This window comes from Hylobates moloch, unplaced genomic scaffold (genome assembly GCF_009828535.3).
Source record: "Hylobates moloch isolate HMO894 unplaced genomic scaffold, HMol_V3 SCAFFOLD_2, whole genome shotgun sequence".
NCBI classification, from domain to species: Eukaryota; Metazoa; Chordata; class Mammalia; order Primates; family Hylobatidae; genus Hylobates; species Hylobates moloch.
The window spans coordinates 5508979-5525745 of NW_026652277.1; the positions used below are offsets into that span (position 1 = coordinate 5508979).

The 16767-nt window shown below is 41.1% G+C and overlaps 2 protein-coding genes across 10 annotated transcripts in view; one reads left to right on the plus strand and one right to left on the minus strand.

The window, feature by feature from the left end:
- The window catches only part of TASOR2 (transcription activation suppressor family member 2), a 56445-nt gene extending 51969 nt beyond the window's left edge, over positions 1 to 4476 (plus strand). For 5 of the 8 annotated variants that reach the window (XM_058431210.1, XM_032149213.2, XM_058431202.1 and 2 more), the window contains 3 exons: positions 1373 to 1554; positions 2988 to 3102; positions 3481 to 4476. In XM_058431210.1, the coding sequence (XP_058287193.1) occupies positions 1373 to 1554; positions 2988 to 3102; positions 3481 to 3484 (301 nt within the window). In that variant the 3' untranslated portion in view covers positions 3485 to 4476. Of the gene's footprint in view, positions 1 to 1372; positions 1555 to 2987; positions 3107 to 3480 lie in introns of those variants that run through there. The other 3 variants (XM_058431219.1, XM_032148932.2, XM_032149119.2) reach the window with 1 other exon arrangement.
- A 1533-nt stretch (positions 4477 to 6009) lies between these two features.
- The window catches only part of GDI2 (GDP dissociation inhibitor 2), a 49521-nt gene continuing 38763 nt past the window's right edge, over positions 6010 to 16767 (minus strand). For both annotated transcript variants that reach the window (XM_032149325.2, XM_032149415.2), the window contains 5 exons: positions 14946 to 15045; positions 8972 to 9143; positions 7289 to 7433; positions 7036 to 7090; positions 6010 to 6947 (listed from right to left, as the gene is read on the minus strand). In XM_032149325.2, coding sequence (XP_032005216.1) covers positions 6801 to 6947; positions 7036 to 7090; positions 7289 to 7433; positions 8972 to 9143; positions 14946 to 15045 — 619 coding nt within the window. In that variant the 3' untranslated portion in view covers positions 6010 to 6800. The remainder of the gene's footprint in view (positions 6948 to 7035; positions 7091 to 7288; positions 7434 to 8971; positions 9144 to 14945; positions 15046 to 16767) is intronic.

A 16767-nucleotide genomic window follows, 5' to 3' on the forward strand; every position in this document is an offset into this window, starting at 1 on the left:
ACTTCGGTAAGTAGAGAAGCACATTTAAGGTTCTGACGTACCACAGCACACCTATAAAATTAATAAGCATAAATTAATCTAGCACTTCTAGGGCTTTGGGTAGAGAAAGTCATGTCACTTAACAACGGGGATACAGCCTGAGAAACATCGTAAGACGATTTTGTCTATGTGCAGACCTAGAGTGTACTTACACAAATTGACATGGCAGAGCCTACTCCTAGGTTGCAAACCTGTACATGTGACTGTACTGAATACTGTAGGCAGATTTAATGCAATGGTGGTATCTGTGTGTCTAAACACAAAAAAGGTTCAGTAAAGTACAGTATTATAATTTTATGGGACCACCATTGTATATGTGGTCCGTCATTGACTGAAACATCATTATGTGGTACATGACCGTACTCACTGCTGTTGGCGCTGCAGTATGCTCTTCAAATTATACCACTCTGGCATTATGTAACAGGCATTATGTATTATTGAGAACTCATTAGAAAACATTTCATATCCTTTGACCTTTTGTGGAGTTTACCCAGAATTCTAGGTGGTTATCAGTCATTGCAAAACCAACCTCAGTTCCATCCCTAGGAGGGAGATATGCAGACTACAGTTAAATATTTTAAAGTTTATACAAAATAATGCCCACCCAAAACTTACACAATAGAAGCATGTAAAAAGTTTCTATTCATAGAAAGAAGGATGGCATAAAAGTTGGTATCATATAACTATGTTCGGTATGATGTCATAAAAAATTTATATAGGAAAAAGTGAAAGGAAATTAATTCATGATGTTAAGAGTGATTATCACTAGGGTTATGGGAATGGGTGTGATTTGGGTTTTCTCCAACAAACATGAGAATTTCATTAAATGATGAGGACTAAAGAGATGGAGTCGAGCAGAGACAGAGATGAAAAAAATTTAAACATACTGAGTTAACACATTTTCCTAGTAGTGGTAGAATTTTCAGGGAAGCAAGAAACCAAGAAAATTCTGGCTGCTACCTAATTTTAATGAGGTTGGCGATTATATGCCCACAAGGTATGAGAAGCATAGATGTGTGTTGCTCTACAAATATACAATGCAATAAGGCCCACTCGAAATTCATGAAAGGCTTGCCAAGCCACATGGCTTGATTGGTCTTAGGTAGATGCATGATGTCCCTCTTAGAATGAGGCCCATGTTTAAAATCCACATTTACAAAAGGAGTAGATACCGTTGTGATGTTTTGAGGCAACCAAAGTGTGTCATGAAAAAGAACGTCAAGAAGAAAGGCAGAGGAACTCATGAGTTTGAATGGTTAAACTGAAGGCAAGAAAAAGTCCTAAGAATAAAACTGAAAATTAATATTTTAATATGCCTATGTATCTTTCACAGAGTGGATTCAACTGCACATAAAAAGAACATAATGTTGAAGTCATTTCAGAGTGCAAATATCATTGAATTGCTTCATTATCACCAGTGTGACTCTCGATCATCAACAAAAGCAGAAATTCTGAAATGTTTGCTAAACCTGCAAATTCAGCATATTGATGCCAGGTTTGCTGTCCTCCTAACAGGTAATTCACAGGTGCATTTTACTCAGTTAATGCCAAAATTGGTCAGCTCTAGGAATGTCCAAGTTAGATACCTAATGAAGAGTATCAGGTATCTAAATGGCTTGGCAGGCCGGGCGCGGTGGCTCACGCTTGTAATCCCAGCACTTTGGGAGGCCGAGGCGGGCGGATCACGAGGTCAGGAGATCGAGACCACGGTGAAACCCCGTCTCTTCTAAAAATACAAAAAATTAGCCGGGCCCGAGTGGCGGGCACCTGTAGTCCCAGCTACTCGGAGAGGCTGAGGCAGGAGAATGGCGTGAACCCGGGAGGCGGAGTTTGCAGTGAGCCAAGATTGCACCACTGCACTCCAGCCTGGGCGACAGAGCGAGACTCCGTCTCAAAAAATAAATAATAAATAATAAATAATAAAATAAATAAATAAATAAAAAATAAATGGCTTGGCATCCCATAGATACCAGAATCACCCAAATTTACTGATGCTGAAGCCCTTATATAAAATGTAGTATTTGCAGGTAACTACACAATCCTCCGATATAAGTAAGTCAGCTCTAGATTACTTATAATACTCAATACAGTGTAAATATAATACTCAATACAGTGTAAATAGTTATACCATATTATTTTTTAAATCAATACTGGGGCTGGGCGCAGTGGCTTACACCTGTAATCCCAGCACTTTGGGAGGCCGAGGCGGGCGGATCACTTGAGGTCAGGAGTTAGAGACCAGCCTAGACAACATGGTGAAACCCCATCTCTACTAAAAATACAAAAATGAGCCGGGTGTGGTGGTTCATGCCAGTAGTCCCACCTACTTGGGAGGCTGAGGCAGGAGAATGGCTTGAACCCCAGAGGCAGAAGTTGCTTTTAAAAAATTTGTGGGGCAGCCAGGCACAGTGGCTCATGCCTGTAATGCCAGCACTTTGGGAGGCTGAGGCGTGGATCACTGAGCCCAGGAATCTGAGGCCAGCCTGGGCAACTTAGCGAGACCTCATCTCTACAAAAGTTGGCAGGTGTGGTGATGTGTGCCTGTAGTCCTAGCTACTCGGGGTTAAGGCAGAAGGATTACTCGGGGTTAAGGCAGAAGGATTGCTCGAGGCTGCAGTGAGCCATCACCACACCACTGCACTGTAGCCTGGGTGGCAGAACAAGACCCTATCTTAAAAAAAAAAAAAATGTTAAGAAAAATTTACGTAAAGAACCATAGTTATCATTTTTCAGGGATTTTTTTCAGTACTTTCCCCACCACCCCCAATAGAGGCATCTATTCCCAAAGCTTCAAATCTTTTCTTAGCTTGGAACCCAACACCTTTTCTCCCCCTACCCCCGACATGAGGAAGTCCCACAGATTTTTTAAAATAAAACACCAGGTCCTGTTATATAAAAGTACATTAATTATATTAACCAAAAGTTTTTTGTTTTTTTTTTTTTAACAGACAAGCCTACTATCCCCAGAGAAGTCTTTGAAAATAGTGGAATCCTTGTTACAGATGTAAATAACTTTATAGAAAACATAGAAAAATTAGCAGCTCCATTTAGGAGTAGCTATTGGTAAGAACACTTTTTATGTAACTTTCCCATGTGAGCTGGAGTTGTTGATGGCAAATATTGACATTTGTGTCTAAGGGAAACAGTTGGGAAATTGTTGTTTACATATTTCATGCTATAAATTTAAAGTGTTTAGGGGTGGAATTGCTATTTGGCATAAATAGGAATTCCTAAATTATCACTAAATGAAGTAACCATCTACCAAAATTACCTATTTTATCTAACGTGCATTTTCACTTGCTGTTAACTTGGATTCCCAGTACAGAACATAATGTAACCTTAGAATGCATAGGAGTTTTCCCCATTAGAGCATCCCGCTTCTAAAATATTTCTTGTTCGTATTATTTTAAGAAGTTCTTTATCAATTTTGTGTTTCTTCAGGTGACTCAGCTACAGCCTGCCTGGATATGGATGATGCCAATAAAAAAAAAAACTTGTGAACATGTGAATACAACATGTGAACAGTCTTACATTTGAAAAATCAATGTTCTACAACTTGGAAATTTCATTTTTTATATTTTGCTGAACTATGTCACAGTGATGCGCATTGTAGTTGTCTTGTTAGCTTTGGGTTGCAGTGCTAGATATTGTTTTAAATTATTCTCATTTTAAACAAGATGCCTTCTAAGCTATTGAGATTAAAAATAATTTTACGGCCGGGCGCGGTGGCTCACGCTTGTAATCCCAGCACTTTGGGAGGCCGAGGCGGGCGGATCATGAGGTCAGGAGATCGAGACCACGGTGAAACCCCGTCTCCACTAAAAAATACAAAAAATTAGCCGGGCGTGGTGGCGGGCGCCTGTAGTCCCAGCTACTCGGAGAGGCTGAGGCAGGAGAATGGCGTGAACCCGGGAGGCAGAGCTCGAGTGAGCCGAGATTGCGCCACTGCACTCCACAGCCTAGAGCGAGACTCCGTCTCAAAAAATAATAATAATAATTTTACCACGTGTTTACTTAGTTGGAGCAAAAATAAGTCTATTTTAACAAATAGCTTTGTTTTTGCATGCTAATGTCAGAAAGGCATACGATGCACATTATGCTGTTTTAAAGGTTTTACCACCCTTGTAAAAACTATAATCTTAAATGCTTTTATTTGCTGTTATACAAACAACACTACATAAACTTAAAACAAACATTTTTTCCTAAATGGTACAAATTTATAAACTATCATTTTTCACTTACAGTATTTGTAAATACTACACTACAAAAATCAGCTTTCTGAGAAAGAAATAATCATTTATTTATGATATTGAAAATTTCTACAGTAAAAACTCAAAACCAAGCAAAAAACATTTGTAAGATACATGGTATCTATTTGGAGCAAAGGTTTTTGTAACTAATTTGTTTCATTTTTTAAATAAAGACAACTAAAAATCATCCCTTTCTGCAGTGATTTTTATAGCAGAAATGGACTCATCTGGAGTGTTCTAGCAATTTTTAGGCCATTTAGCAGAACAATAAGCTTCCAGAGGAAACCTACACTTCTATCCTTTGGGCCTGGCCTGTTCTGTTTCTGGGTTCTTTCCCCAGTCAAGTACACTGAGTAACAGCTTGAAGAATGGCAGTTTCACCTGGCCTTTACAGGGAAACTTCTTTCAGAAGTTATTAAGTCGGTTTTTATTATTCCTCAACAAAAGAGCTTTATTTTCTCATGAGTAGGTTTTAGTTTTAATTGTTGACAATTTTTCAGTTACTAATAGAACCTCAATCATTTCATTTTTCCAAGGACAAGAATCTATTAAGGGAACCATTAACTAACTATTCAGTACAGTGAATTACTTTCAAATCACTAAGGAAAAGGACAATGAGCAGTTAGTTATAAGCTGCCAAACACCTATCTATCTGCCTGAAGTATGCACCTTTCAGATAGATTGGACCTAATAACATTGACCTCCCCTTGCTGAAAAGCCTTCCAACAACACCCACGAGGCCATCTCAGTTTCCATGCTACCTTTTCTGTAACTCTACTAATAACCAAACTGTATCATGTGTTCACCAAACTGAGTTATCCCAGTAACTACCATTATCATCTTTGTCTCCACTGGCCTGGCACACAAGGTATTCAGTAAATACGTTGAATGAAGAATATGAAGATGATGCGTGGTTTTTTTTTGTTTTTTTTTTTTTTCTTCCACTTATTACTAACCCAGCTTGGGCCTTTGCATGGGAAGAGAAAAAGGCTTGCTGGGACTTCAGATAATTTTATCATACAGGTAAAGCAGTGGTTCTCAACATCTGGAGACATTTTTGGTTGTCATTCCAGGATGGTGCTGTTGCCTGCCATCTAGTGTGTGGAGGCCAGGGATGCTGCTACCATCAACCCTACAGTGCACAGGCAGGCCCTTTCAACAGAATGATCCAGCCCAAAACAGCAACTGTGGGAAGTCGAGAAGCTCCATCATTTTGGCAATCTGAATAACAGATTTCCAGATCTGTTATTCAGAATCTAAATCACCACCCTAGTTCCTTTAACATGTCATCTACCTTAGTCTGACTCTTCAGAGTATGAAGGAGTCAGTCTTTATCTGTGGTAAACAACAGCATCTGCAGTGAGGCTCATCACTGTCGGGGAAAGGGCCTCATATGTAAATACTTTATCATTTCAATCACACAAAAACTATTAAAGCACCTATTCTACCTGACAGTTCACTTATTCCCTTACAATTGCTGCTATAAGCAAAATCATTAAACACTTTTTTCTGCACAAAGATTATCAGTCTAGTAATGGTACTGTGTCAAGAATAAAACTTGAGGCCTACTCACAGGGAAGCCAGACAACAGGACCTGCTGTGATCCTTCCAGATCAGAAGACACGTTTTCCGCTGCTGAGCGTTCTGGAATTGACTCCAGTGCTACTAAAGGAAGCTGTGACCCTTGCATTCAGGACACACAGACCAACACCAGGCAGTCGTTTCCAGAATTTGGCTTTATTTTGCAGTACAGAAATCATTTGGAGCCATTTTGAGACAGAAGTAGAGGCTCTGTCAAGTCAATACTGCATTGCAGCTTGGTCCACCGAAGAAGCCACGCCTGAGATACAAAAGATGCGCTACACTTTACCCGTTTTATGTTCGCTTCCTCTCCCCTTTTCTCTCATCAACTTTATTAGGTTAAAACACCACATACAGGCTTTCTCCAAATGACTCCCTATGTGTGGGGTTTGGTTAGAATTTTATGCCCACATAAACCAAACTTGTGGCTATGCTATTTGGGCCCTGCCATAACATTTGACATAATACAAAATATAAAGTCATAGGGAAAACTTCTGGATGCCGTCCCAAACCGTGGAATATTCAATTTAGAATCTCCTGAACCTCAAGAGGACAGATGGCACACAACCTGTATGGATCCAGCTCTTGAGCAGCAGAAGCACATAGCTACACTGATTAAAACATGGACTGTCTCAAGTTGTCTGTATCGGTATCCCAGTGTTTGTTTAAAACTGATCCTTCACTAGAAAAAAAAAGCCAGTTTGGTTAAATTGAACAGAATGTGGTAACTGCCAATGCTGAATAGCCTCTCCATGAAAACAAGTTAATACATAATATTAGAAAGATGAAGGGGAGTATTTACTGGCACAGCGCTCTTCATTCTCTCCATTTTCATTACAAAAGCAGGCCTTACAATATTGATTTCATTATCATATGCATTATTTGCCAAATTTTAAATGTGTCCTAATTAGATAATAACATGTACTGCTGTTAGTCTTCCCCATAGATGTCATTCTTCTTACGCTTCATTTCCTCAAAGTCAAACTCTGATCCTGTCATCCTCTTATAGATGTTTTTAATGTCATCACACGTTGTCTCAAAATGAGTGGTGGCATCGTATGTGCGGGAAATAAAGATCTGAAAACAAAAATTAGAAAGACTTAAGACCATGGAGGGATGTCTTCCGGTGAAACCTGCCCATATCCTTTCACACTTGCATACTCACCTGGCTTTCTGTTCCCAAGTCTTTCGGTACCAGGAGGTCACTGATGCTAACAAATCTGGAGGGAGAGAGAATTCAGTCAGGTGAGCTGGTCCCACACCTGACCATGGCTCTGCCTGAGATCAACTGAGAGGTACAGATGAATCCCACAGAGCAGCCAGCGGCTACCTGCCTTGCCCTCACATTCGTCCCACCATGGAGCCACAATCAAAGGCCTCAGTTTGCATCTCGGCAGATATAAAAGAACACAACTCACTTCTGTTCAATTGGTTCCAAGAGCTCCAAAGCTGGTCTGATTTCCTTCTCGGGCTCCTTGGTTTCCACAGTTGTACTAACTATGGCAATGTACTTCCCTTGTGCTGCTACATTGTGCGCAAAGGAGATCATGCAGACGTAGATATCTAGAAACAAATGATACCAGCTCACTGCCTCAAGTGTCTCCATCTGGGACCCAACACACTCAGGTATCCCCCATATGTCATGAGGTGTGAGTTAAAATTACTCTCAGTAGACAAGATCATCTACACTTAAGTTCTAAATGGTGACAGAGGTGGATGTAAAGTACACAGATATTTAACAATAGGAATTTCTTTTAACCTACTAGAGATTAAGAATTTAAGTGGTAGCGAACTGCTGAACTTTGGAATGAGATCTGGTAACAGCTCTGTCATACCTAACTAAAAAGCCTGCCAAACCATATTAACTATTCTGGGAGATTCTTCCATTCTGGACCTTGCATTTAGAAAGGTTCTGAATGGCTAAGAAAGGATATACTTAGTACTGATGTCCTCATTTACTTCTTAAAGTAATGTAAAACTGCAGGATCCACATACACCACTTTTGAGTTGGCATAACTGGATAGAATTCTCGATTTGACTTGGTCTGTATACCACTCATCCAATTAATTATGTAATTTCCAGGATAGAAAATCATTTGGATAGGAGAGCATTTAAAGACAAAAAAAAAAAAAAAAAGTATGGGACCTCCTTTATTATTTTTAGACTTGCAAGGACCCAGGACCTGCCTGGGAACCTTGTGGAAGATTAAGCCCAGTCCCTTTGTTCTACAGATCATCTTTTGTGATTGGTTTTTTTGTGTGTTTTAACAGTCTGGCTCTGTCACCCAGGTTGGAGGCAGGGATGCAATCACAGCTTACAGTAACCTCAAACTCCTGAGCTCAAGCGATCCTCTCCCGCCGCAGCCTCCCAAGTAGCTAGGACTACAGGTGTGTGCCACCATGCCTAGCTGTTTTTTTTGTTTTTTGTTTTTGTAGAGACAAGCTCTATGTTACCCAGGCTGGTCTTGAACCCCTGGCCTCAAGCAAGCCTCCTGCCTTGGCCTCCCATTATTTCATTTCTTATATGGGGAAAAAAAATCGTAATACAGATAGCTCTTACCTGTCCCATAAAGCCTGATTACCCTTTTAAAGCTGAATTTTAGATAAATAAAAAGATGTGGGGCTTCTAGTTGAAAGGAAAATGGAAACATCGAAGGGTTACGAACAACTGGCTAATAGGACTTGCAATTTTAAAGCCATGTCCTGATCACAGAAATGAAAGGTGGACACTGCTAGAATCAAATGTAAGTACTACAGAAGCAGCTGTGTCATTAGCTCAAGAATATACACGGGTCAGTTAACTATTAAGCATAAACCTCCACAGGAACCTACTGTTAGAGCTGGGAGACCCACGGTTCACCAAGCCCAGTCTGTTCATTCTACAGGTGATGGACACAAGTCCAAGGCTGGTTCCAAGTCAAATCTGTCCACGTCAACACAATGCTGCCAGACCGGGAGGAGGTACAAAGATTTTTTTTTCCCCATATGTAAACCAAAGTCTGTTCACTAATACAACATACAAAATTAGGAATTTGGGATAAAACACAAAACAAATTATATCTTACAAAATTCTACCAACATCTGCTGGTCTTCAGACCTCACCTGACTTTCGATTGACTTGGTTCTGTGGAATAATGATCTGGCAGGAGTTGGCGTCATTGGTGTTCTTGATGGGGTGGCTGAGGATGCAAATGACTCTGATCACCTGGCCCACTTTTTCTACCCGATCTTTTACATAGCTGGGGTCACAGATGAGCTGCTTACAGCGAGCAATCTATAACAAAGCATTTAAGAAGACACTGAAGCTGACAAGGATATAGAGAAACACATCCCATGTTCATAGTTTGGAAGACTTAGTATTGTTAAGATATCAAAAACCATCCTAAAGTTCATATTGGTTCCCAAGGGATTGAATTCTGGAACAACCGAAACAATCTTAAAAGAAGAACAGCAAAGCTGGAGGACTCACTCACTAAAAAGCTACAGTGATCAATTCAGTGTGGTACTGGCATAATGACAAACATATGGACCAGTGAAACGAGAAGAGAGCCAGAAATAAACCCTCGCATTCACAGTACACTGATTTTGGACAAAGTTGCAAAGACCATTCAATGAGGGAAAATAAGTCATTTCAACAAACCGTCCTGGGAAAACTATCCACGTGCAAAAGAATGAAGTTGGACCCTACCTGACACCATCCACAAAAACTAACTCAAAATGGAACAAAGACCTAAATGTAGTATCTAAAACTATAAAACTCTTAGGAGAAAACAGTGCAAAAGCTTCATGACATTGGAGTTGGCAGTAATTCCTTATATGTAAAACCAAAGACACAGGCAACAAAGGAAAGAATTCATGAAAACAGGATTTCATGAAAATTTTAAAAATCTTGTGCATAGCCAGGCATGGTGGCATGTGCCTGTAACCCCAGCTACTTGGGAGGCTGAGGCAGGAGAATTGCTTGAGCCCAAGACTTTGAGTCCAGTTTGGGCAACACACAGCAAGACACTGTCTCTTTTAAAAAAACAACAAAAAAAATTTTGCATCAGAAGACACTAATCAAGAGTTAAGGCAACTCACAGAATGAGAGAAAATATCTGCAAATAAGGGATTAATATCCACAATATATCAAGAACTCCTAAAACAACAACAAAAAACCCTGATTCAAAAATGATCAAAGGGCTGGGCGCGGTGGCTCACATCTGTAATCCCAGCACTTTGGGAGGCCGAGACAGGCAGATCACCAGAGGTCAGGAGTTGGAGACCAGCCTGACCAACATGGAGAAACCCCGTCTCTATTAAAAATACAAAATTAGCTGGGCACGGTGGTGCACGCCTGCAGTCCCAGCTACTCGGGAGGCTGAGGCAGGAGAATCGCTTGAATCTGGGAGATGGAGGTTGTGGTAAGCCGAGATCACGCCATTGCACTCCAGCCTGGGCAATGGGCAAAACTCCGTCTCAAAAGAAAAGGAAAAAAAAAAAAACAAAGGACTGGAATAGACATTTTTCCAAAGAAGATATGTAAGTGGCCAATGAACACATGCAAAGATGTTCAACATCACTAATCATAACTTCAGTGAGCTACTACCTCACAACCATTAAGATTGCTACTATGGCCGGGCGCGGTGGCTCACGCTTGTAATCCCAGCACTTTGGGAGGCCGAGGCGGGCGGATCACGAGGTCAGGAGATCGAGACCACGGTGAAACCCTGTCTCTACTAAAAATACAAAAAAAAATTAGCCGGGCGTGGTGGCAGGCGCCTGTAGTCCCAGCTACTTGGAGAGGCTGAGGCAGGAGAATGGCGTGAACCCGGGAGGCGGAGCTTGCAGTGAGCCGAGATCGCGCCACTGCATTCCAGCCTGGGCGACAGAGCAAGACTCCGTCTCAAAAAAAAAAAAAAAGATTGCTACTATCAAACAAAACCAAATTAAGTGTCAAGGATATGGAGAAACTGGAACTTCTTGTGCACTACTGACAGGAATGTAAAATGGTCCAGCCGCTATGGAAAATAGTACGGCAGTTTCTCAAACATTAAAAACAGAATTACCATATGATCTAGTAATTCCACTTCTGGGTACACACCCAAAAGAACTAAATGCATGGTCTTGATGAGATATTTGTACACCCATTTTCAGAGTAGCATTATTCACAATACATTCACAAAAACATGGAAGCAATCCAGGTATCCATCAAAGGACGAATGGATAAGCAAACTATGGTCTATCTATCCATACATTGGACTATTACTCAGCCTTAAAAAGGAAATTCTCACACATGCTACAACACAGATGAACCATGGAGACATCATGCTAAGTGAAATAAACTAGTCACAAAAAGACAAATACTATATTATTCCATTTATATAAAATATAGTAGTTAAAATCATAGAGAAAGAAAGTAGAATGGTGCTTGCCAGTGGCTAGGAGCAGAGAATGGGCAGTTATTACTTAACTGTTAGTTTCCTTTAGAAGAGGAAAAGTGAGCACGGGCACAGTGGCTCACACCTATAAAATCCCAGCACTTTGGGAGGCCAAGATGGGTGGATCATTTGAGGTTAGGAGTTCAAGACCAGCCTAGCCAACATGAGGAAACCCCATCTCTACTAAAAATACAAAAACTAGCCGGGCGTGGTGGTACGCATCTATAATCCCAGTTACTTGGGGAGGCTGAGGCAGGAGAATCGCTTGAATACGGGAGGCAGAGATTGCAGTGAGCCAAGATCATCCCACTGCACTCCAGCTTGGGCGACAGAGTGAGACTCCATCTCAAACAAAAAAAGAAGAGGAAAAGTGTTACGGAGATGAATGGTGGTTGTGGTGGTTGTACAACGATGTGAATATATTTAATACCACTGAACTGTACACTTAACAATGGTTAAGATGGTAAATTCTGGCCGGGCACAGTGGCTGACGCCTGCAATCCCAGCACTTTGGGAGGCTGAGGCAGGCGGATCACCTGAGGTCAGGAGTTCGAGACCAGCCTGGCCAACCTGGTGAAACCCCATCTCTACTAAAAGTATAAAAATTAGCTGGGTGTGGTGGCGGGTGCCTGTAATCCCAGCTACTCGGGAGGCTGAGGCAGGAGAATCGCTTGAACTCAGGAGGCAGAGGTTGCAGTGAGCCAAGATCGTGCCACTGCACTCCAGCCTGGGCAACAAAGTGAGACTGTCTCAAAAAAAAAAAAAAAAAAAAAAAAAAAAAAAAGATGGTAAATTTTATGTGTATTATCACACAAAAAAAATTGGAGGGAAAAAGACTAATATTCAGTGTCTATAATGTTTTAAACAGTATATAATGTAATTTTTCCTTGAATATAATCTGTTAAATCTTCATAATCTAGCGAATATAAAAGTCGAGGTAATTACTGAACTGTCGGTAACTACTGAAACTAGCTTTGCCAATTATCTCTACTATTTTCTCCTTGAACAGATATATTAACTGTAAATCCTATTCAAATACTAGGAAAACTGTATTGCACAGTATTCAGAAGTATAAGTTTTAGAATTGGGCAGATCAGGGTTCAAATCCTGGCTCTACCTAACCTCAAAGATTGTTGTTAGGACTAAAATTCAGCCATGTCCAACCCCTTGAATGCAAGGACATTTTTGCTTATTTGTGGTGGCAGATATCACGAAATTATGCACAGACCCTTTTTCCAGCTATCATTACTGTTAGCATATTTTATGTGTGGCCCAAGACAATTCTTCTTCTTCCAATGTGGCCCAGGGAAGCCAAAAGGTTGGACATTAGTTAACCAAATGAAATGGTATAAAAAAGTCTGTCATCATAGGTGGGTGTCCTGACAAAAAAATAAATGCTCAATAAATGTATTCTACATAGGCTAAAATCCTTATCATCTTAAGGCTATGCTTCCTAAGAAAAACTTGAATTACAAGATAAATGTATTATAGCCTCCTTCCCTTTCGTATCAAAGCCCTGAAGTTTCAGAAACACAAAGAATGAAACAAAAGAAAAATATACAGTAAAAATAACTTTGAGAAGACAGATTAAAACATTTATCCCTGGCCGAGCACGGTGGCTCACACCTGTAATCCCAGCACTTTGGGAGGCCGAGGCAGGCAGATCACGAGGTCAAGAAACCGAGACCAGCCTGGCCAACCTGGTGAAACCCTGTCTCTACTAAAAATACAAAAATTAGCTGGGCATAGTGGCACGTGCCTGTAGTCCCAGTTACTTGGGAGGCTGAGGCAGGAGAATCGCTTGAACCCGGGAGGCGGAAGTTGCAGTAGCCAAGATCGCGCCACTGCACTCCAGCCTGGCAACTGAGTGAGAAGAAAAAAAAAAAAAACACCATTTATCTCTATCTCCTAAACAACTATTATGCTGACAGTACAAGCAGTGTTACTGTCCCTGATGAAGATCTTCCAGTGGAACATGATGTGGAGATGGAAGACAGTGATACTGATGACCCCAACCCCACAAAGGTGGCTGAGTGAAGTCTGTTGGACCTGGATGGTAAAACAGTGCTATTTGTGCTGATATGCCTGAGAATTAAGTTAGCATTAACAAAACCTAATAATGTACATGTCAAACAAAATATGACTTCTTTTGTGCTTTGTAACTTCATTTAAAGCAGATAAGCCAATCACACTAGGACAGTCAAGATGAAACGGGGTTATAAAGAAGTTGCCTAAAATGGATGTTCAAAAGACCCAATTAAGTAACAGTCTAGAAGGCCAGGCACAGTGGCTCACGCCTGTAATCCCAACACTTTGGGAGGCTGAGGTGGGTGGACCACTTGAGGCCAGGAGTTCAAGACCAGCCTGGCCAACATGGTGAAACCCCATCTCTACTAAAAATACATAAATTAGCCAGCCATGGTGGCATGCATCTGTAATTCCAGCTACTCAGGAGGCTAAGGTAGGAGAATCACTTGAACCTAGAAGGTGGAGGTTGAAGTGAGCTGAGATCACGCCACTGCACTCCAGCCTGGGTGACAGAGCAAAACGATTTGATGTCTCAAATAAATAAATAAATAAGTAACATTTTAGTAGATAAAACATACAAATCTAACATCACCCAGCACAGGAATTTACATCCTCAAGTGTACAACGACTGTGGGCTGTGGGTGCAGAACACCTTGATTCCAGTTCTACCTCAACCATTCATTGAATTGTGTGCCTTTGTAGATGTTTCTTAATTTAAGCCTCCAGGTATAACCTGGACATAATACTCGCCTCTTAGGATCCTTGTAAGGAATAAATGAGTTTGAAAATGTGCTTCACAAATTATTATCAGGCTTTTTTTGCCCTAAGTCAGTCCTGTATTTTCTCTCCCTTATTTATTGTCCCCTTACACCAGCTACCAAACTCTGATCTCAAACTTTCATTTCCAGTGAGACCTAAACAATTGAAAATGCCCCCCACCCCACCACCACCCAGGAGGTTGCTACATTCCCACACAACTTAATGTTAAAAAGATAAAGCTTAGATTTTTAGAATTCCAGTGAGACAGTAAAGCAGTGCACTTTGAAGTGCATCCTCTACTGCAAGAACTGTTGCAGATAGTAACAGTGTCAAATGGCAGAAGAATTAATTCATATGGTGATAAAGGGAAACGATCTTTTTTTCCTTGTAATTTTTTTTTCAGCAGCATCCACATCACCTAAGAGGTTTCAAGAAAATGCAGAGCCTTCTCAGACCTACTGATTAGAACATGCACTAGAACCAAATTAATGATGCTTTATATATAATTCAAATTTGAGAAACGCTGCTCAAAACCCCACCCGTGCAGGTGGCCAGCAAGTACAGTTCACTTTAAATGAAAATTTGGGAGACAGGCACAACCCAAACTCTATCAATACAGAATACTTACTATTTAGAGCTCACCCATAATGCACATTTCAATATTAAAATAATCAACAACTGACAACAAAAAAGATGCTTTTAAAACAAAGCACAGCAACTATAATTAGTCCTTAGTCACGATAAATACTAACTTCCCATACAAAAATCATATGCATCAGTGTCCACACCACAATCAGTATTTAGAATACACAATTTTCTTCACAAGAACACAGTATTTTTTTTTTTTTTTCATTTTAAAAGCTACTTACTTCTCCTTCAGATTTTACACCAATTACTTTTCCATTCTGCACAATGATTTCTTCGATGGGTTTATTCAGCATATAGGTACCTCCATAAATAGCACTTAGCCTGGAAAATTTTTAAAATCCCAATTAATAATATATAGTCGTTTCAACTGCTAAAGTCCCCTTCCTTAGATCTTAATGAGTTATAGGCAATATACATTTGTGTTCCACTTCCTTCTAGAAAGATGTCAGCTTAAAAGTGATTAAAGCATGAAAACAGAGTCAAAAACACAAACTGATAATCACAGTTATAAATACCAAGTCAAAAAAAAAAAAATCACTAACCAGGCACTTGTCTTTCAAGCTGCCCACTTGGCCCTCCTCCAAGTGTACTTTCTTTCCTTCCTTTCATTCCTGCTCTAAAGCTTTTCAATAAACGTCCACTCCTGCTCTAAAACTTGCCTCAGTCTCTCCTTCTACCTTATGCCCCTTGGTCATTCTTTCTTCTGAGGAGAAAAGAATTGAGGTTGCTGCAGACCCGTACGGATTCATCTCAGCGCGGTAACATATTTTGGTGCCTGTGACTCGCATACCTTCCACCAGTAACACATTTGGTGCTGTGTGACTCAGATACATTCCCTAGTAGTAAAAGACCTCTACACCTCATTTTCTTTGGCTGGAGGCGTTCAACCCCCATTCACGGTTTTCTTCTCCCCTTTCCACTCTCCCGCCTGCTAACCAACCACGGAACAGTTCCTCTCGGCCGCAGCGGCTCTGCATCCACAGCTTATCCCTCCGCTCAGCCGATGGATGGCTCTTCGGGGTCCACACTGAGTAGACCTGAGACACTAATGGCCCTCCTGGACAGGAGGCTCACGAGCGTGGTGAGGCTAAAGCCTAAAGCCATGCGATGTCTGGGTTTTACTCTGCTTCTTCAACTAAAATCGGCTCTTTCCCAAAAACCCACACTGCCTACTCTCCTGTTTTTCCATGTGTGTGCTCTAAAATCGCCTTGTGCAGTCGCGGGACTATCCACATCAGAGGCAAATCTGCCATTTCTCTGGATTCACATCCAGGGGAAGGGGAAGGGCAAGCGGGCAAGGGCAAGGCCAAGGGAAGGGATGACCAGTAATAGCTATATTAGTCTAATCCTCTGGCATATAAATAAAACTATGGACTTAAAACACCATCAGAAGGAACTGGAGGCAGTGGTTCACACCTAATGCCACCACTTTGGGAGACCAAGGCCAGCAGATGGCTCGAACACACGAGTTTAAGACCAGCCTTGGCAACATGCTGAAACCCTGTTTCTACAAAAAATACAAAAATTAACCAGGTACAGTGGCACTCATCTGTAGTCCCAGCTACCCAGAATGCTGAAGTGGCAGCATCACTTGAGCCTGAGAGGTCGAGGCTGCAGTAAGCCGTGATCACACCACTGCACTCCAGCCCGGGTAACAAAGCAAAATGCTGTCTCAAAAAAAGATAGTAATAAAGGGGGGAAAAAAGGCAGCACTGGAGAATGACTTAAAGCAGCAAAAACCAAGAGACTGAAGAAACTCTTGAAAGGAACCAACTGGGTGAGAGCTTTAGGGAGTTTATATGGTTTTCCCCTCAGGCAGCAACTTCCCTAGTCCTTGCAACATGGCACAGCTACAACAGAAGCACAATGAAGCACAATGCCTGCAGTCCTGTTGATTTGAGATGTGACAGAATTTGGGGCGGCCAGAGGAGATGAAAATTGTAGGGGAAAATTTCACAAAAGAGGGAGCCTCAAAAGAAGGAGCCAACAAATCTATGATAAAATCTCTTCAAATCCTTAACTACCTCCAGAAGTGCTCACACA